General features: G+C 38.4%; 1 protein-coding gene across 2 annotated transcripts; it reads right to left on the bottom strand.

Annotated features, from left to right (window-relative positions):
* Positions 1-103: 103 nt before the first annotated feature.
* LOC146484732 (uncharacterized) lies at positions 104-22,203 on the bottom strand. 2 transcript variants are annotated; one of them, XM_085104466.1, is made up of 6 exons: positions 22,046-22,203; positions 15,252-15,607; positions 13,874-14,483; positions 9,966-10,204; positions 3,803-4,093; positions 104-2,104 (listed from the first exon to the last, which is right to left on the bottom strand). In XM_085104466.1, the coding sequence occupies exons 2-6, from the start codon at positions 15,595-15,597 to the stop codon at positions 528-530; spliced, it is 3,063 nt and encodes a 1,020-aa protein (XP_084960592.1). In that variant the 5' UTR covers positions 15,598-15,607; positions 22,046-22,203; the 3' UTR covers positions 104-527. The 2 variants fall into 2 exon arrangements, with proteins under 2 accessions (XP_084960592.1, XP_084960593.1); XM_085104467.1 differs by having other exon boundaries at positions 10,008-10,204.
* Positions 22,204-22,414: the final 211 nt, after the last annotated feature.

Genomic DNA, 22,414 nt, shown 5'->3' with positions numbered 1-22,414 from the left:
TAAATACTTGTAGTAAAAGGGTAAATAAAGTGTTGTTGTTTGTTGGAGAGACATCCGGTATAAATGTGGATCCTTAGGAGAGCAACGGACCATGTAAACAAGATTGGTAACGTATCATTCAACTTTAATTGCTACAGCAAACAGAATTCAAGTTCAAACGCTACTTTACAGTGGCAAACGTTTGCTTCCATCCTTAAACGCATTTTGTAAATACTTTTCTCAAGAAGAAAAAACAGTTACTATCCATTTGGAAATTAAAATGAACAAAGAATTAAAAATTACACATAAAAGTTTGCATTGAACTGACAAAGTTCAAAGAGACTGGTAAATCAAGAGAAAACATAGCATCATCATAAAATGGCACGTCTAAAAATCGGCATGCATTTGGCACGTAAGGAATGTTACGAAAAATATTACAGTCACGGGAGTAAGATATGTTCTTTATCAAAAACGCCATGTCCACGCAACAACGAGAGCTTAAGTAATTGCAGTCAAACACATTGCACATCCTTGATCTCTTTGATTTATCAATATCCACCACGTCCTCCATAATTCCCACGGCCCCCGCGAAATTGATGAGTGCCACGCATCATAGGACTTCCTCTATGACCACCGCGATTTCCAACTGCACCTGGAGTAACCGTGCGTATAGGAGTGCCTTGGGTTGAAGAAACACCACGACCACTTGGAGCTCCAGACATATAAGGTGAACCACGACTGGTTGGAGCGCCACGGTGAGCTGGGGCGCCACGAGTGACTGGAGCACCACGAGTGGCTGGAGCACCACGAGTGGCTGGAGCACCACGAGTGCCTGGGGCACCACGACTGACTGGGGCACCACGAGGGGCTAGCAATCCACGAGGAGCAGGTGCACCACGAGAAGCAGGAACACCACGTTGGGCTGGGGCACCACGCTGAGCTGGGGCACCACGAGTGGCTGGGGAACCACGGGCTACTGGAGTACCACGAGTAGCTATACCTCCTCTAGTGGGGGAAGCTGTTGCTTGAGCAACTCCCCTTCCCAGGGAAGTGGTCTGAGAGACAGCGCTACCACGACCAGTAGCAACTCCACCTCGGACAGGGGTTGTTCCACCACGAACTGAGATTGCTCCACCTCGAGCAGGAACAGTTTGACCCTGTATGCTAGCTGGGGAAGCAGTTCTCACTGTGCCTCTGCCCACTGGTGAGGGGCCTCTGGGCCCAACCATGCGCACACCTGAAGTAGCTGATGGTGTTGGGGTCCTCACACCTGCTGCCCTGGGTGTACCTGGGGGCGCAGCCCCTAAAAGACCTCTTCCTGCTGATGATGCGGCTCTCATCTGGCCTGCAGTGACACTAGAAACAGGTCTTGGACCAGCCATAGGTACTGCCATACGTTGCGCTGAGGTAACGCCAGGTCTTTGTGCTCCAAGTGTTGAAATGGCTTGACCAGCAGGGCTGAATTTAGAAACCACAGGAACTGAAGCAGAGGTGGCAGGTGTTTTTTGAGGCTGGCCAATCTTCTGCCCACCTAGAGTTCCTATTGAGTAGCCCTGAACAGTACTTGCAGCAGAACCATACACAGCCTGGGAGGCAGGAGCTGTTCCAGTAGCTTGGTTTGAACCCACTGTGTAAGTATTTTGGGTTACAGGCTTGGTGACCTGATATGCTGTTGCTGAAGCCGCACCATACGCATTTGAAACAGCTGTGCTACTGTAATGTGATGCCGATTGATAATGCTTTCCAACTTGGTCTGTTGTTGTGGAAGACAAAGGCTTTGCCGCTGTAGATCCCACCAGGACTCGGGCTGTTGACACTGCAGTACCAACTGAAGGTGCAGCTGGTTTTTGCTGGGCTGGATAGAGTGGAAATATTGGTTTTACAGTAGTACTCAATGTTGCTGGTTTTGCAGCAGTTTGAACAGACGGTACAGTGGCAGCACCTGTACTTTGACTAGGCAAAACTGTTTTTTGAGATGCAAGACTACTAGTGCTCGTGGGACTACCAGTTGTAGCTCCTCCGCCGGGATTCAAAATGCTTAATATTTTCGCTTGCAGGTCTGCTTGTTGTTTGGCAATGGACTGGGGATCCACAGCTGGCTGGCTGGATTGACTAGCTGTACCGCCTGACAAGAAAGTGGGTGCAAATGGAACCAAGATGAACAATGGTGAAAATCAAAACTAAATAAACCAAGTAAAGGCACAAAAATTAAATACTCTAAGCAGTAGTCGTACTAGCTTTAACCCATACCAATAACGAAAGTGAAGTTACCGGTATCAAAAAACCAGTGATGTATAAGAATGTTTGAAATTTGCTTTTGGTTGCTTAATATTCCTTTTCAATACAATGTTCCCGACTTGCTTATCAATTAGAGGATTTCTCAAATATTAGCCAAAAATATACATATGCATTTCATATGTACTTTAAACAAATATCTCCCATTTTCCGTGATTCGCAAGACTGCAGTCCTAGGATGGTAAGTATAAATAGAAAATGTAGAATTCCACTGATAGGTTTTTCAATAAAAGTCTTCAGTGCAGTTACATTGAAAACGTACTCACACAGAATTAATGACTGGCTTCTAATTGATATTGGCTATAAACGTTCGTTATTTATTTAAGAGTTACTTACACACACCACAATCATTTCTGGAAGTGGAATTACCACAATGGCACATCAACGATCAGAATAATTTGTCTGCCTGAAAATCATCCCTTGGTTGTTTTAAGTTGCGATGCCAGCAGCAAGGAGTTTTCGTTAACACGGAATTTGGTCAGTTGTTTGGGAAATTACTGTCAGATGGGTAGGTAAAAAGGATTGAATTTTTTCTTCAATACCATTTTATACACCATTTACTTTGTGCCATTTACTTCCATTGAGAATTGCAAAAGAAGATAGGAATTTATTCCTTAACTTTTTAACCTTCTCGTTCAAGTCTCCATACAAATACACTTTCCCAAAGAGAGGGAAAAAGAAAAACGACTGCTATATTAATATTTCTGGTGCTCTTACAATGACAGTAATGCTACAGCATTATTATATATCGAAAGAGTGATGTGTGTATTCAAGTGACTAATTTAGTATGAGTCTAGTGCAAAAATTTAATACAATTTTGTAAAATTTGCTGTGTCTTATTCAGAAGAAAATTAATTCTCTCCCCATTGAACACTGGCGACATATGATTTTCTTTGCAAATTTGCTGTGGGATGAGAAGAAAGAAGAAAATTTCGTTTGCCATTTTGACATAACCCAGAAGAGGCTTAGTCAAGATCACATCTTGGAACGCTTTCAGAGTTGAGACTAAAAAAATGTTTTCACAATTATGAGATGTGTGACTACAGCTGTATGGAGTCAAAAGATTTTGATTAGTTTTGCTTTTGTTTCTTTGTTTGATTGCATCACTTGCAGAAACATGTTATTTTTCCTTACTTTACTCTTTCCTAAAAAGGGACACTGCCATGCATGCTATCTCTGGTTCAAAGGTCCAAACACAACTTTCTGTCAAAACATTGCCTTTGTGCCCATGTCGAAAGGATTAAAACAAAGCATTCATTTTCCCCCGAACAATGAATTTTTCGATACTTTGTTTTCTAAACCGAACCATGGCAAGCCGCATAATAGTAAAATCACGTGATCAATGCGTTCAGTTTTGACTATGGACAAAAAGGGAGATTACCGTTTGCCGATACTCATAATGAGCACATTCTAATACTTCCAACATACACCCTTCACGCCAGCTAAATAAAGATGCTCCAAAAATTGCCGAGACGAGATTTTGCCAAAATCGTGCTGACAGCAGAAAAAACACGTGTTGCGCTATTACCTCCTTTGCCATTGGCCGTTGCCGTAGAACTTCCCAAAAGCTCTTCTTGACGTTTTGACAAATTGTCAATCAGCTTCGTTAGCTGATCTGCTGTAAGGTCTCCACCGCCCGCTGCTTTGCTCAGGAGTGTCGTTATGTCAGACTTCTCCTCAACCTTAGGGGCTGTCGTCTTTGTCTTGTTACTGTCTTGTGTGCTGCTAGATTTCGCTCGTTCACGTAGATCTTGCATGTACTGATCAAAATTTTGTCCAACAAGTCTCATAGCATCATCGAGAGGCATGTTTCTATGCTCTGTGAGGAGACAAAATGGTTTTGAGGTTGAAACAAAAGAAGAAACATTATAAGAGAAAGGACAGGTTAATTCCAACGTCCAGGCCGTGGAATGTGGTTATTAAGGGTTATTGCCAGATACCTTGAACAGTCAGACAAGTAAAGATAAAATTAACTGTCATCATTCAGTATAAATTGTGATCAGCTGGGTGTGTGCAGTCCTGAGAAGGACTGTTGTTCGTAATATTATCATCAGAGTGAAGTGAACTGTCTATAGTCAGTAGGTGGTATTAAGTATTAATTAAAAAATGATCTTCTTTGCTGTTATGTAAAGAAGACGTTGCCAAAAAAAAGATTAAAACAGTTCAGCCAAGGAATTTATTAAACTCTTAATATAAATTCATAGTTTCAAAATACAGGAAGAGCTGAATTTTGAGTCATTCGAAGAAGGAAGATTGCCTTACGGTTCACTTCAACCACTCTAGTATGAAACGTCCGACTCTGTTATGTCTTGATAGTCCTACCACCGAATGTTAAAAAATCTAAATACAATGTCTTTACTAGTCTTACGGTCCTAACATATCTCCGAGGAGACCTCTCAGTATAAGCCTGGGGGTTTCTTGAGGTCTCCTTGCCACTTCTTACTTCTTCTTTTTTACTATTATTATTCACTCTAAACTTATGTAAGATCTTAGTCTATTATTCACTGTAACTTTCTATGATTGTATGTCGTGGTGAATAAATAAATTATAAATAAATAAATAAATACTCGTCTGTAATAATACTGTTATATTCTCTTACAGTCTCCCCACAAACTGGACACAGTATCACTTACCATGTCCAGAACACCTTTGAAAAGTCATAAACATAACATAAAGAGTGTCCAACATGCAACAAGCATAAAAGTAATGCTGACATTAACAATACATTAACAAAATAATAAATCATTACATCCAGGCAAAACAAGCACACTTGATAAAAAAAAAAAGCACGACTTAGCCTTTAGGTATCATCACAAGGATAACTAAAGCGATTTTGTAAAATTAAAGGCACGACAACATACTAAAGGTTAAGGTCTATTGCAGTCAACAGAATCGTGTCATAGTCACCCAAGTACTTTTAAATTTTGTTTATTTGTATATTCCTACATAAAAAGGATTATTTTCAGAGGCGGCTGGGATCAATACATGTACATCACTATTTACAGTCTACGACTTGTTTCAAGTCAGAAGAGACTACTCCACAAAATTTAACTACAGAAAGTAACTTGCAATGTCTTTTGTTAAGAAAGTCCCTGTATGGCTGGATGATTTCACTGATTCGGTTACAGTTTGGTTTGCTAGAAAACAACCCTTTTTTATTTTTCCTTTTCCATTTTACAACACTTGCTTTACTTTACTTACTGGTTTCAGTTGATTGTGGCGTAGCTTACGTACACCACTCACAACTTTCAAAACAAACCAATAACAATTACTGAATAACTTAAGAAAAACAGAACAGGCGACATTCAAAGTGATGATTTGACACTTTAAAATTCCATATTACATTAAAAGGCATTAAAAATAAAGGACATGAACTAAACACACATCCACGATCACATTACACAACAGACATCACACTCTGCAGACTTTCATATTAGTAAATTAGCATTGAGGATATAATTTACAGTGAAGTAATGTGAATATCATACATGTACTTATCCAGAGAGAGAGAGAGAGAGATGACTTTACAGCCCTATGGACTATTGTCTTTTTGCCTTGAAACTGAACATGGGCATTTGTTCATTGTAGGCAAAATTGAGGTACCTGTTAACATGTTAGCATTGTGTATTTCTATTTTTTAATTGGTTTGGCTGTTTGTCTAAATCAGTGGTGTGTATCATGTCATGTAAATTTCTTGTTCACCTATGGTTCAACCAATGATAGAGTAATACAAAGTTCTCTTTGATTCAGTACTGTAAGGTTTGTTGTTGTTGTTGTTGTTGTTGTTGTTACTGTTTTTTTTTTGTTTTTTTTTTTTTTTTTTTTTTTTTCATTTTAATTGAAAAGTGTTCATAACCGCTTACAACATTGCTGAGACACATAGTGTCATGAACAGGCTCAGTAAAGCCCTAAGATTTTATTAACCAAGTATAAAGCAGCGAAATAGAGAAAAACAAAGGTCCTAAATGAGTAAAAGTAAATTTACTTCTGTATAAGGCTTTTTCAAGTAAGCAGCTAAAGCCATTATCCATTTCCAAGGCTTCAGAAACCAAAAACAACAACTTGCTAACAGTGGAAATTGTAACCCAAGAAGGCCATTGTCTGTTGCTTCAGACCACTTGCACAGTAACCAAGAAACATGTCAATGTTTTTCTTCCTTCAAGGGCAAAGTTAATACAGTCAAAAACAGTATAGATGTGGTCGTTCTATTATATCTAAACTGGCAGGTTAGGGCAGTAACACTGTTTTGTGTCTTTGTAGAACAACAGTGTTGTCAGTCAAAATTTCTAATCGGCTCATCAAAGAAGGAGAGAATAACTGCAAAGGAAATCAGTCTACATGTAGTTTGCGAACTGCAATATTTAATAGAATAATTATTTGCGCTGGTATTAGAATAGCAAGTCTTTATCTGGCTACAAGCGAGGTTCATAATACAAGTTTACAACATTGGTCCAAAGATGATAATAAGACACTTAATTTGAGCAAAACGTGACAGACAAGTAATCTCTACTGAGTGTCAAATGTACCACAAGGAGAAAGTGAACTGAATTATTGGGAGTGACAGTTAATAAAGATAGTTGCTATATAGATTGGTTACTTCATAAGGCTAGTCTAACTTGTACATCTAACAAAATAAATTATGGAAAATTTATGGCTATTCTTCGAAAGAATCCTTATGATGTCCCCATTTATGTATGTCATTAAACTTTGAGTTTGTGCCTATGAAGATGAAATATTTAAATCAGATTATTACATTCGGTTAACATGGTGTACGATTAGACTGCAATTCAAAGAATTTTCCAGTAAGGGATGTCAAAAATAAAAGATATATTTGGAGGAAATACACTGTGAACCTTTAGCATTGCATCTTTGATCTTCTCCCTCAGAGAAGATCAAAGCACATTCAGGATTGTGGATATTACTTCCCATTACTGGACATCTTAACCTGTTATATATACAGTAAATAGTATTTAATTTTGTAAATGAAATTAAACGATAGCAATAATATTCCTTTTTTCCTTTTGTGAATTTAGATGTGTTACAATTGGATTAAGTAAATAAAAACCCATATATTCATTGAAGCATGCACCAAGAAATAAATATACTAATAAAATAGTATAATAAAAAAAGATACTAATAAAGAAAATTCCATGAAAATCCATTACAATTTTTTGTTCTCTTTACCCTAACAAGTAAACGGAGTTTGGAACACTGATTTCACATTGAAGTGAAGACCACAAATAACCATATGAAGAATAAGAAGCCTGAACATGAATGACCACATTAAATACAAGATACATCACATCAACTTTTTTTTCAATTTTAGGTACAGTATGAAAATTAACATTAATTTGACTGAGTTTCTCAATAAAGGTGTGATTGTACATGAAAGTGTTTATAGTGGATTTAGGAGAGTCCTGGAACTACTGTCAATCCACAATTTGTGTGAATTGGACGTAACGTCTTAAAGGCAAAATTCACTGAGCTGCCACATGTATTGGTGAAAGGCTCGAACTGGAAGAAAAAAAGCCACATCTTTATTTTTGACTACCTCTGCAGAGACATGGCACTTATTTAGAAGCATTACTTTGTTTAGAAGTGCAATTGTGATAGAACTGTCATGGCGTCACTTAAAAGAGACCAGCCATGAACTTTGCCCCTACCCCGTTAATGCAGCCACACTATTAATACAGCCAAATTCACGACCTATTCATGGCTCTACTGACAAGGTTTGACCGCAGTGTATTAATATTAATTTAGATGTAGGACACCACTTAAACCAGCTCTGCTAAATTGAAAATGTCTTGTTAAAAACATCACATACAGCTGTAAATTATTCAGTATCAAAAAGGAAATAATATTGTAGTGCTTCTTTTTCAGGGTACAGTAACTGAGGTCTTGAAGAGCTGCACATACACCCTACATGTACTTGATTACGTAAAAGGAGAAGTCAGTTGATAAACACTTACACTGTACAACTGTAACATTCACTAATTAATAATACAAACAACATCAACAACTATTAATTTTGTACTAAACGGTTGGAGGCGAAGGATTGGTTTACTCCTCTCAACATGGTCTGCAGCTTCACTTTTCATGTAATGTTCCATTAAAAGTGTCCGTTACATTTTAATAGTGCGACTTTCAGTGCTGTGTGTATCAATAAACATCACCAATAGGCAAGCCTAAAAACTTGCTTGGTGCCTGTCTGGATAGACTACTATCTCATCCAAGGACAGAAGAAACAATCATAGTCACTTCATTCAAAGGAAATCAGAGCAGACCCTCATAAGTCATTCAGTTCTTTAGTTAAGGCAGTTTTAGACCGGTAGTTCCCAAAGCTAGTGGTATAGTTCCTAACTATGGTCGAAAAAAAATGGACACAGATTATTTTGGCAGCTGAGTATGAAGTGGGAAAAAGAAAATTCTACATCTTGAACTGAAACAGGATGGGAATGTGTGTCATAACCCAGGGAGCTCTCCTTGAGTTTTCAAATGTTAAACTCAAATGCACCATCAATAGCTTAAATACCCAAATTGGCAAGGCTAATAGAAATTAATTGAAGATGCAATTTCATTGGCTGTTGATTCAACAGGAAACATAATTATGGGTTAATAGGGTTTACTTTACTACCATGTAAAACTTTGAAAACCTTCTGTATATGATGTGTATAAAATTAGGAAGATATATGTACCTGTACAGTGCATACTGCAACTTGATTTATTGATATTTGAGCATTAAAAAAAACACAAATGCAGTAAAGTGTTGGATTTGCTGCTGACAATTTTGCTACTACATTGTATTTAAATTTTTGATTGCACAGTAGCCACAGATACTTGGTTTACATACTTATAATGACTGTCTACTTTGAAATGCAGACAGTCAAGTAACAGTACAGTGATGTAAAGTGATGTGATTCAGTGTCACTCACTGAAAATAAAACCCATCATTCTCAGTACAGTGATGTTTGTAAATTTATAAGTATTTTGCCTGTATTCTTGTTTGCACAGGAAAAACAAGAACCTCTTTTTGTGTGGTTCCTTCACGTTTAAGGCTCCCCAAGTTTGGATAGTTAAACAAAGTCAGCGTGACATTCTCATAAGAAAAGGCTTTGACATTTCAGGAATTGGTCTTTTCCTAGTGTTTACTGTTTGAATACAATGTGTATCTGTGTGTGCGTGTGTGTGTGGGAGGGGGGGGGGGGTGGGGACAGAGATGATTAAAAAAACAGGTGAGAGACAGGGGAGGGGGAAAGATACAGTACATTGTACCTGACCCTCTCAGAGTTAAATTAGATCTCATGACAAAAACGTAACTGGAATGATGTCGTTGGAAGTTCCTACTTTTTTAATAAAAATTAGACGTAGAAAGTGGTAGGACCACTTCTGTTTCTTCGCAGTAAAACAAAAGCAAAAATCTTTTATCATAATTTTCCAAAAACAAATAAATATGTCAAACCTCTGTGTGTTAAAGATTCCATGGCATAATTTTTATGTGCCACATTTGAATTTGACTATTTACAGTGCACATGTTTCATGTGGATATGTTCAGATGTGTGAAAATTGCTTAATATGCTCTTGATGATTTTTTCCACTTTTCAGTTGCAGTTTTCCTACAATGCCACACTGTACACCTGTAGAAAAATCTGAAGGGGTGTTTGTTTTAGTTTCTCCTCCTATATACCTCTTACCAGTATGTTTCTTTATCCTTGGAAGGAGATTTTGATCTTTACCTTGTGGAGTTCCATGAAGAATGTTGACTGTAACTGAGCGGTGTATCTCATGCTGACTGGTAATGACTATGGCATACAGCACACCCCGACGAGCTACGTCATCCAGAAGCTCAGATATTGGCTGGGTTCCATGGAAGTGCAACTCTACCACCAACCCCACAGACTTTAATCTTCTTTCCACCATTTCTGCATATCCTCTGATGACAGAAAAACAAAAGTCGATTAGTGGTGCTGTTCCACATTAACACCATCCCTTAATATCACTACCACATTACTAAAGACACTTCATTTTGACATGCACATGTAAAATGCAGTGCAAGGTTGCTGTCATTGTCTGATCTGTAAACCTCATTACATGCAATTAAAGTTACCGTGTACCTTCAGAGAGAAAATTTTTGGATTTTCATTTTTTTAAATACAAATAAACTTCCCAGCAAGTTCCTACAAACAAAAAAAGAATTTTTAAAAAAGAGTGAGTATTTGCCGAGAAATTGGGACGTAAGCGATTTCCACCGGAAGTTAAATTTTACTTTGATTGACAGCATATTGCTGCCGGTGTAACCACCTGTTGCGATATTTGCGCGAACAGTCTTTCTATAGTATTGAATCCCTCACGTTCTCGCACTGCGAATATCCTGCATTTAGTGGAAGAACTTGCGTTTGTTCGAGTACGACACTGACATAAAAGAAGACAAAAGCTTTAAGCTGCACTTAAAAGTAGGAAAAAGTCTTAAAATCTTCCAGCGAAACGAATATTTGGAGACGCGCTTGTTAATGTTTCAATTCGCAAGTCCGTGAATCGCGCTTCATGAGCTTCCTTTTTTATTTGCGACTGAACGTTATCAGGTCACTTGTGTTCGGGTGCGTACAACTTACAAGTCTCGGCAAGCGGAAACAAAACAAAAAAGCAATTGAAAAATAACGCTAAGAATCATGTCCTATGTCTTGATCTTTTCTCACGTCGCCTGTCGCTATAAGATAACTAGTAAAGGGAAAGCTGCTGCTTTTGCTTGTAGCGTTTTCGCAAAGACTTACTGTATTACGGTAATTTCCAAAGCATTAAACGGAGTCAGCTCTTTTAAACGGTTCCGTTTAAACGTTTTCTTTCAAGCGTCAAACGGATACTTGTTTCCTATCAACAATTTGGGACGTTCATTCAAGAGCGAATTTTCACCCAAACTTTCGATAAGCAATTTCGAAACTTCGCTATTCTCAACAATATTTCGATCGAATAGATAATTTATTCGCTGGCTTTTCAACTGAAGAGCAGCATAAATTTTGGTTTTGACTGAGACAATACATGCGGTTATGGTGGTTCCCCGATAATTCCGTAGTGCTGATAATTTTACCCTCCTCAGCCGCTTCTGCTCCGGCCCAACAGCTTTTCTTGATGAGGTCGGCTTCAGTCCCCATTTTGTTTTTCCCATTATCATTGCAGATTACAAAATCGACGTGCACATACAAAAAACACCGCAGATATCCAACAAAATGAGGAAGAAGTTGATTACTCTGGAACACGAGTACATGCAAAACTGCGAGAAAATTTTCACAGGAGGTGACCGGAAGAAAAAGTAGCTTGCAAAATGATTGGCTAATTTTCCATAAAGGCGTTAGGGGGCGGTACTTGTTTGTGTAGCGAGAATTTTTTTTCAAGCCCTGTTTTCTCAAATTTTAATTTTCACTTGCAGGGGACACTTTCAAGAGTTACAACTCAACAACGATTTGGCCGATTTCAGTACAATTTGGCCATATGCTAGAAAAATATATAACCAACAAAAACGTGTCGGGGAATTCGATTTATTTTCTTGGATAAGCAATAAAATATTTGAATACCCAGTTCTATAAGCTTTAATTTGATATGGGGTTTTGGGTATCTGTGTTGTAACTGAGAGGCGCTATATCCGTTTAACTAAAGCCACCCCTGAAGGTACACGGTAACCTTAAATACATGTAAATAAGACCACACTGTTGATATTTTATCATGGTGGAAGAAAGAGGGATGGTGAATTCTGTATAAAAGTGACAGGGTTGTTCCTGGAAAAGTTTGGGACAAACCAGAGACCATAGTAATCAACCTTGTTTTGGGGGTGTAGTTCAAGGTCATTTTAACCCTTTAAGCCCCAACAGAGATCAGCATCTAACTTCTCCTTATAATATCACTGCTTGATCAAACATACCATCAGGAGAATAAAGGAAATGATCAGCAACAATGAAATGTCTTGACTTTTAAACAAATTCTTCCAACTAGTACTATAAGGAATACAGCATGCTGTTGTACATACATGTAGAGTAGTAAGGAAAATATCCACACTGATATTGGGGCTTACAGGGTTAACCCCTAAAAGGTACAGTGTACAATGCAACAACTCTGACAAGCAGCCCACTTTTCCTGTCATTTTTGTTGTCTAATACCCTTAAAGGTACCAGGATCCACATTGCTCAAATAATGATCATTTTAGATTTTATCTCACCTACCTAAAATCAAACTAATAACATTAACTGCTCAAGAATACCATGGCCCCCACATAACTTTTATATGGAACTGAAGTGCCCACTACATGCATCTACAGTCAACTCTCGCCTTGCGGACACCTCACTATTACGAACACCCTGATAATACGGACAGCAGCTAAATCCCCGGCAAAACTAAATTACAGACGTTTGACTGAAATAAATTCTCGCTATTAAGGACACTAACTTGCGGTCCCGAGGGTGTCCGCAATAAAGGGAGTTGACTGTAGAATGATTTGTAAGTCAATACAGGGCTCAAAATAATTTATTTATGGTCATGTCTAGTCATGCTGTCCAGTCAAACTTATTTTTGCTTGGACAAGGCCCGTTCTTGACTGGACAAATATTCAAACAACTCTGGCTTTACAATTTTGAGTAGTTACTCCTCATTCAAGTAACACTTATTAGTAAGACTTATTATCCAATATATATTTTGTTGAAAATAACACAGTTTGGATAAGATGAAAGCAACATTTCTATGATACCAAATAAACATGGAAAATATTTCATATTTCTTGAGTGAACTTCTGCATCATCAAGTGAATAATGCAACAACAATCGATCGACATGTTTGAGAGACGACTGACAGTTGTGGTCATTGCAACCACAGCTGCTAATAAGCTCACATGTTTATTTTGCACACCTGCGAAAGTTGAAGGTCACTTAGATTCAGCCAACAACAGCAAAATTGTGTGCAGAAGTTGACAGAGGTAGAAATAATATTATTATATATAATGGCCAAAACAAAACAGAACCTGTTGAAACTATGCTCAGTGAAATTTGTTCATGAAATCCAAACTGCTCCACATCTGTTGTTGGCACACAGACACATTGCTATATCGTACAGGTAAAATATTGTAGGTCTGCAACTATTTTAATTCAAAAAATTAGCCAATGACTTTTTTTTTGTAAAAACTACAGTTTGTAAATCAGTGAAGGAAGGCAAAAATCAACTCTATTTTATTGACTAAACACTAGGTCTCTTTTGCTTTCAGTTGCTCAGTTTTTACAAGTGAATGTAATGAAACAAGCATTCAAATGGACTTGCATTCACTTGGTCAATCAACTGTAAATTCCCAGGGAACTTGAACCCCTATAACCAGCAATTTGGACTTACTGTAACGGCCAAATTTACACTAAGCAAAGTTGGCATAGCTTTTAAACAAACCATTCAAATGTCACTTAATGGATTCACTGCAGTTATTTGTTACTTGGAAGCTTGAACTCTAACATTAACTTATTGCTAAATCCAATACTTACATGTACTTTGGTTCAGGTTTTATGATACTAAGCAAAGCTACAATGTACATGTACTTCCATCTACAAATAATGACGTTGCATTCTAAAGTACACACCTTTGCTGCTTATTCATCACCACTATCACACAATCAGTTGGTGCCTCAATGGTTTTGCTGCTACTACTGTATGTGTCATCTTGGCGATCATTGTAATCCATTCTTGGTCTCTTCGCAGCACCTGGATAATCATCAGGCCGAGAATAATCACGGCTGTATGAATCATAGCGGTCATAATAATCATCTCTTCTTTCAGGGTAGGGACCCCTTGGAGAATCATATGGATCCCGCCGATCCCTGTCAAATGGTTCACCCCTGTGATCGAAGGAGTGTCTTGGAAATGGCTCTCTGTGATGGGGAGGCTCATCCCTGTAGCGCTCTCGCATATAGTAGTCGTCATGTCTGCCATAACCTGGACGATCATCCATTCTCCGTGGTGGAGGGGGAGATGGGGACCGCCCACGGCGCTCAAACGGTGGTTCAAAGCGTGAAGGAAAGCGATCATAATCCTCAAACCTGGGTCTTTCACGTGGAGGAGATTTTCTAAATGGTCTGCCATCACGATCAAACTCTCTTTCTCTTCTGTTCATGGGAAAAGGTGGCCTGTTGTCTCTGTCGCGAGGTCTGTCATCCATTTTTTGCTTTCTCCTATCTCCAGCTAGATTCACATCTGTTAGGAAATAAAAAGAAGTGGTCATCAGTAACAAAAATAATATTAGTAGTATATAAGGGCTGGATTAACCAGGAGACTTCCTAAGAAGCCAGCCAACCACTAGCAGAGCTGTCATTAAGCGCCACAACCAGCAAGCTAGCAGAGCAAACTCCAGCAAAAGCACATGGCAATGCCCCTACAGACCTCCCCGGACCCCCCCCCCCCCACCTGATCCTGGAGAAATGGGAACATTGGCTTGATTTTAACTTTGCATAAATTCCATTTGGCCTCATCAAAACCCTTGAGAGAACCTTGATGTTACAGGTTATAATTACATTTGTACATGTCGGTCTCATTTTACTCACAAAGCAGCAAGATTGTTACGGATGCAAAGCTCTACATATGTATGCAACTTGTGGCTTAAAATCGCTAGACAGTGCACTGATCCACAGCTGGCAATCCTCACACTTTACAGTAGACATGAACCAGAAGACAAGAGCACTGCCAACAAGCTCCTGTGACACAGAATTACCAACAAGCACAGGATTTTGCCAGAAAACAGAGGAAAATGAACCAAAAGAACCTCAAGCTGGCTAAGAAAATTGTAAAAACAAAAGGCCAGAGTAGGTAATAACTCCAGGCTGCTGACCATTAGACAATGCAAATAACCAATGCCAGATAACCCGGTCTTTGTTTCTAACATACTTCTAGTTCCATTTGATGGCATTCTGAGCTGAAAAAGATCTTGATTCCGATGCTGGAGCCGTCCTTCAGACAATCACTCACCTACGCGTTTCCCATAATAAACTTGACCATTTTCCTTTGCAACTGCTGCGTCAGCAGATTTATCATCTTCAAACTGAACAAAGCCATAGTTATTGTGGACTGAGATGCCTGCAACACGGCCATACTGAGAAAAAGTGTCCTCAAGTTCCTTGCTCCTCATCTCAGCTGGAAGATTGCCGATGAAAACACGACAACGAATAGAACGCTCATCATTTCTGTTGGTCTCTGTTGTTGGATCACTATTCTGCCTGGGTTGCTTCCCCCATCTGTCAGGGGACTCCTTACGACTATCACGGAATCTTGTGTCCCTCTTATCATTTGGAGCCATTTTTAGATCAGAGCTCATGTTGCCAATACTGGAAACCAAAAAAATCAGTTACCAACATGACAAACCATGATGAAACAGAAAGGAAAGTAAAACAATTCTGAAAATTTTCCTTTGTCACAGGAACATTATTTTGGACTTTCAAAGTTTAATGACACTGGTTTAGGATTTTGTGGGACAAGATGACTAGATGTTCTGGTCTTGATCTAATCCTTCCAAAAACATCCACCACGTTTTGCCATTGTCAGATAACAGAATTTTTTTCATTTCCAGCAATAAAGATGCATACGTGACCCTCCACGGGAAAACAGGGAAAAAGATGATGACACAGGCATGCGTGCGATGACACGGCCCCCTCAGCATGTCACAATTGCACGGATATGTGCATACTTAATAAGCAAAACAAAGAGTGTCACAGTGGATATTGTTTGGCAGCCCAAAGCTTTTGTTTCAAGCAGTGAGCAAAAAACCATGCTTAAGGCGCAATGCACAAAGACTTGCGTGCAAATTGGCCATGTGTGATAAAACACTTGAGAATTGGTTTATGCTTAGCGTGCGTATATCGAGTTATGGATGCACACGGGAAGTTTGGAGAGCACAAGAGAAAAGAGTTGCTCGAGGCGTAGCCTAGAACAACTCTAGCTTCTTGAGTGCTCTTCAAACTTCCCAAATGCATCCATAACTCGATATATGCGCAGCTAAAAGCATCAACCAATTCTTTCATAACATAGTGATAACAAAGTATTAAAAAGTGGTACACGGAAAACAGGTTTTATTTGTGATTGATTACAAAATTCTCTCAATATTTTAATGTGCTGTACTGAAAAACAAAGGTTTATATCAGCTGTTTACAAACATAACACACTGGTATGGTCTGAACGAGAAAGTTTCATCGGAAATTGTCAATGAAAATTTGCTTCTTCGAATTATTTTGTACAAACTAAAACTAAGGGTGCGTTTTTTTGGGAAAATCCGAATCTGGATATTTGATCAAAGATCATCTAGATCATGGTGTACCAAAGGAACCGACGAATCCACTCTGAGTAAGGATTTGTCGGTTCCTTTGATGCACCATGATCCCAGTGATCTTGGATCAAAAATCCCGATTCGGATTTTCCCAAAGAAACACACCCTAAGTGACGGAAATCAGAGTTTGTCTGCAAGTTGCACGCGTCATTTTATGGACGCACAGCTGTGCGTATATTGAGAAATGTACCATGATGATGCCAGTAGGAATTAGATAGGGAAGCACACGCACCATGTTATAATTTACGTTTCAGTTGTTGTTGAATTAAGTCGACAAATCCATTTCATCCTCGCTGGAATGAGACAGAGCTTTAATGACAAAATCAAAATGCTTTGTAAGCGAATTTGTGAATTGAACAAGTGAATAAAATTTTATTTAGAATTATGTGTCAAACGTTATTCGCTTGACACGCAAAAAGAACTTCACTAGCACTATTCCTTTCACAAGTAATGCAAAGGTCGGAGTGTACGTTCGCTCTTTTGGTGGTTTTACGTGGTTGCCGAATCGACAAAACATTATGACTTAAAAGAGAGTATTTCCAGATTTCTTGGGAGGTCTTAAAATGGCAGAAGTCAGGTATAAGTGGAGAGGCACTGCCGCTCCTGCGGTGATCAAATAACAAACAGAAACCATCCAATTTTCCTTCCAAAGGTTTTGTCACTCGCGTTGCCTTGTCACCCAGTGAAATTTGATACATGTGAATGATTTGGTTACCTAGCACGTGACCAAAATCCTTCTGCTGTTTTCAGCGTGGCAGTTCCTTTCTGCATCTAAACGACAGGCTTCTCTCAACTCTTTATTGCATCGGAAACGGCTTTCAATTTTGCTAAAGCTTCTATTTTGGTTTTATCCAACATACATATAGAAATACGGTAAGCATTGCGGTACTCAGTGACTGTCGCTATGCATATGCAAATTTGCAGCGTTGTACATGTATGTTTACATTTTTACCCTCAGCCTTTCACTGAAAGCATTGCCTTGGATCTTTAAAGTTAATTGAATGTTGAACATTTTACAGCAGGAGATAGAAACGCGTGAAGCTTTGTGTTACCATATGCAATCAATGTTTACGTCCTGATCAATTACATTTGAAACCAAATGAGATTTTTTTCTTATTTTACCATAATTTATTATTTCACTCACAGCCTTTCCTCTGCTTTTTAAAGTTCATTTCTTTGAAGTTTTCAACGCTTGCATTTCATGTTTGCCGAAACGAGCACACATGACATTTGAAATGTTACCGTAGCCTGTGCATCGCGTCATCAAATAAAGACGAATAGAATAATTTTGGTTTCATACACAATTGAGAAGAGTGCCCTGGTAAAGTCAAAAATCTGCGAAGAATGTTTTATTGTTTCTAAATCAAGCTAATGTTTATAAGGCTGGATGAAACTCAGGTCCGGTACTGATCAAGCTTGCGATTGTTTGACAAGACGAGAGTAAGGTAAGCTAAAGAAAAATCTTGGATACGGTTACCATGTCATTTCTCTCACTTCAATTCCGTACTACTTTACTTGCTGGCGTGCCATTTCACTCGGTGCTGTGCTTGACACACTTCTTTGTTCGATTCGACATGTACCTTTGTTTTTATCGTGCGATATGCACAAAACAAAAATTTTAATTAGCCATGCATTATGACACACTGCTCAGATGCCGGCGTGTCATTTCACTCACTGCCTATTGTTTAGCGTGTCAATATGGCATGTCCGTGCGCTCACCTTTTTCCCTGTTTTCCCGTGGAAAGTCACATATACCATGGGATAAAAAACATTTGCAAATGAAGGTGTCTGCCCAAGTCACCCAACTGAAAGTCCAAAGACCTATACATAGTTTGTTACGTATCAGTAGACATACAGTGCAGCTCAGAGATAAGTGACCCAAAATATACCAGAAAAATATGTATAATACGCGTACCGTAAATGACCGAGTTAGCCCCACCACCCGATTAAGCGCCCTGCCCGAATAAGCGCTGCATTTACACCCTGAAAAATTTACTAAGCATTGCTGTCGAATAAGAGCCCTGGCAGTAATTCAAGTACATATAAAAAAGTCATATTCTGGTTTCAGTACTGTAATATACAATTGCATGAAAACGTTTGACAATAGAGTAAACAACCAGTTCGCCACCTTAATAGTGTTTAACGTTGGTTGGATAGCTCCCAAGTCCTGGTTTGTATATTAGTTCCAAATGCACAAACTTTGCCTTGTACTTGTTTAGCTCTGAGTCCAAAATTTGTGCTTGTCTTCGAGTTGCAGTGCATGCTGTGAACCTTGCAGGGACTACCAGCCCCACCTCGCGCTTTCTCTTCCCTGTCACTTGAGCTGAAACACTATTTGATTCGTCGGCCTTGAGAAAATAATCTATGAGGCTGGAAATCTCTATGGGTACGTGACCCACAAGAGTCTTGTTTTCCCCTCAGCTTGGAGTTTTAAACAGGCCAACAGCATGTCCATCGTAGTCCTTTGCTTCTTTTCTTGTGTCTTCGTGACATTCCAGTTCATCATCCGCTTTGGGAGTCCATGTCACTTTGCACACGTGGTGTTCGCGGATTACAGATTCAAATGATAATACAGTGAGGGTTAACCAATTCTTAATATATTCGCAACATGACCCTCTATATTTTCTGGATTTTGTCTTTTAGCAGTCTAGAAATTAGTGCCGCTGCCCAATTAAGTGCCCTGCCCGAATTAGTGCCGCACCCCCAAGTACAGGTTTGAAATACTGTAAGCGCCGCGGCGCTAACTCAGTCATTTACGGTATACATATACATATGTATCACTGCAAATACAGTACCACTCAAAGGTACATGCAAGAACTACCATCCTCTCACAAGATGCAATTCTCATCTCACAGCATGCAATTCTCAAATTGAGAAACAAGTACATCTTTTTTTCTGAAAAGATGACTGATAGAAGGAAGTACAGTTGTAGTCAATACTCAGCAAGCTAAGGCACTTAATGACACATATTTTTAGAAATGCCATCACGCAATGTCCAATAACCAACTGTTCTTTACATCACTGGCCAGTAGACAACATTCTAGAAAACAGAGGTCTGACAGCTTTTGGCAAAATGTGGCATGAATTCACCAGCTGCCATGGTGCACATTTTTACTGACAGATTTTTTTTTCTTTTTTCCCCTTCATATTATGCCGCATGTAATTAGACTCTGGCCTTTTGAATTTCAGCCAAGGGATGAAACCCCAATTTACAGCAAGTAGATGTATTACCGAATATTCCATACAGTTACATGTACCTATTTGAAATTAATATTTTAGACACAAAATTTTATAGAAATAAGTTCAACCTCTTGGACAGCTGAGAAAATGGAAGAACATTTCTGTAAGCATTGATGCTTTGGTGGCTGAGGTTTTTAAGGACGGTGCCTACTACAGTAATACAGAAGTATTTTTGTGTGGTTTATGACTATGTGGGAAAAGCAAACTTTAGCAAGGGCTATTGGAATCCAAAAAGAAAATTAGGGGGAACCACACATTTTTCATAGATAATTAAGCAACAATAGTTCAGAAAAGCAATGTATGGGGTTTTTTACTATATCAAAGCTTTATTATCTCTGAAAAATGCATGGTTACCCCCAATTTTTTTTTTTGGAACCAAGAGCACTTGCTAAGTTCTGTTTTCCTTGCATAGTTTTAAGCTGCGCAAAAATATCCCTGTGTTAGTAGGCACAACCCAAAGGAAACATGAGTATGTCAAGATGCGCAGACCGTATGCGCAGCAACAAAAGTAGGTACCATCCTTTACAACAGGGGAAAATAGCAAGTCCCTGGCCCTCCCTTTAAATGCATCTACACTGTAATGTATTTCACTCTATTATACTGTCATCATTAAACCATGAAAGAAGATGCAAAAAGAATTCATCTTTTTTTGCAAAAAATATGTTACAAACTGTGTTTTCTATCATGTGTTTACGCATTCTTTGTCAAGATTGAAGCAGGCCAACAAATCAAAACAACATCAATTGCAAACCAATGACAACTCTACAGCTGTAACACTGTAGATGTCCACTCCCATCAATTTCATGACAAGAAAATATTCACTCCCATCAATTTCATGACAAGAAAATATTCACTCCCATTAATTTGATGACAAGAAAATATTCACTCCCATCAATTTCATGACAAGAAAATATTCACTCCCATTACTTACATGGCATGAAAATTTTCACTCCCATCAATTTTACGGCGTAATTTGATTTCACACCAAGAAAATCTTAATACATGGGCAGTGACCATGAAATTATAGACATGATAGGGTTACATATAGTTTTGTATCCTTGTTAAAACAATATACCAGTAACTTGAAAAGCAACAGTAGGTCTAGAAAGAAATTATATAAGAATAAACCAACTGGAAACATCAAATATGGTGTGAGAATCGGAACAATTTTTTTGGTCCAATTAAATACCTCTGACCTGTGATAAAATATTAGTAAAAAGTGATGAAAAAAGCCAGAAACTGACAAAATCTTCATTTCAATACCAATCCTTTTTTTGGCTTAGGACAGATTTAAAAAAAAAACATGTAATTTGCAAAAAGTTTTAACATTAATTTGCTAACATCTCCAAAAACATCTGGGGTTTAATACCAATTTCACGTCATCTTTGTCTGCAATTTTTTTCTTCAGTGGTTTTACTTTGAATTTGCGCCGGGTATTTTCAATGTAACCATTCCATTATTACTTTTGCTGCTTAAAACCTTCCCATTGCAAATTTCAGAGGAAAACAAGACAATTTATATATTAAGCTAATTAATACAACAATTTAAAATTACCCGCTATTACATCTTAATACCAAAATTTTGAGGTAAAGCCAAATTATTTATTGAGCATGAATCTTGCAAGGTTGTTTGAAGCAATTTTAGAGTGCAATGACTTTCTCATCTAATATGTGAACCAATAAAATGCACCCAATGGCGCCAACTGGGATTGTTAACAGAAAAAATCCATCATTTTAATACAATATTCCTGTGTATGAATGGATCATTTTGCTTTATAGCTACAAATAGAGATCTTTGAAGTTAAGTTTTCTACACACCCTTCCGTAAAATGGGTTATAATAGTGAGAAAATCTGGTTTAAAAGCCTGATTTCTCTAATTTCTTTGCATATTGATAGCCAATTCAATATGGACTAGAGCGCTATATTAGCATACATGTACATGTGACTGCAGAAGAATTCGTAATCTTCGTTCAGTTTATAAAGAAATTTTAAAGACCAGGATAGACTGATGTTCATATAAGAATACATGAAGAAAAGTTGATCAGCATATTACATGGTATCGTTAAGATGAAATCCAATATCTCAACAGTAAAAATGCGCGAAGTGGAGCTGAATATTTTTCAGGAGCTAAAACCACGCGCTCGAAGACACCAGTCACACTACGTAAGCTTAAGCTATTACGACAAGTAAAAAAGATATTTACCACAATCGAGGGGCCGCTCTACAATCCCAAAGTGAAGTTCCTTCTCTATAGAGTCTCCAGAACGAGAAGTGACGCTAAATAACAAGTAAACACATTGAGAGGTGTAAAGTACAACGGGAGGAGAAAGCGAAAAGCGTAGATAAAAAGCTGGTCGGTGAACAACGTGGTGAGTATTATGGGATATTATTTTTCGTAAGTACTTCATGTATGGTAATTATAATGTACCGAGATATAGTTACTTATTTGTTACTGATCTTTTCTTTCCTGACTTGGTCTGCTTGAGTTACTTGGCTTACTTGAGTAACTTGGCGTCCTTGAGTTTAGTAGTTGGGTTCCTTTCATGTAGAATCAACACACCCTTCATCCAGG

Source organism: Pavona decussata, unplaced genomic scaffold (assembly GCF_977016875.1).
Source record: "Pavona decussata unplaced genomic scaffold, jaPavDecu1.1 SCAFFOLD_31, whole genome shotgun sequence".
Lineage (NCBI taxonomy): Eukaryota > Metazoa > Cnidaria > Anthozoa > Scleractinia > Agariciidae > Pavona > Pavona decussata.
The sequence above is the reverse complement of the archived record's forward strand: the minus strand, read 5'-3'. Positions and strand labels throughout refer to the sequence as shown.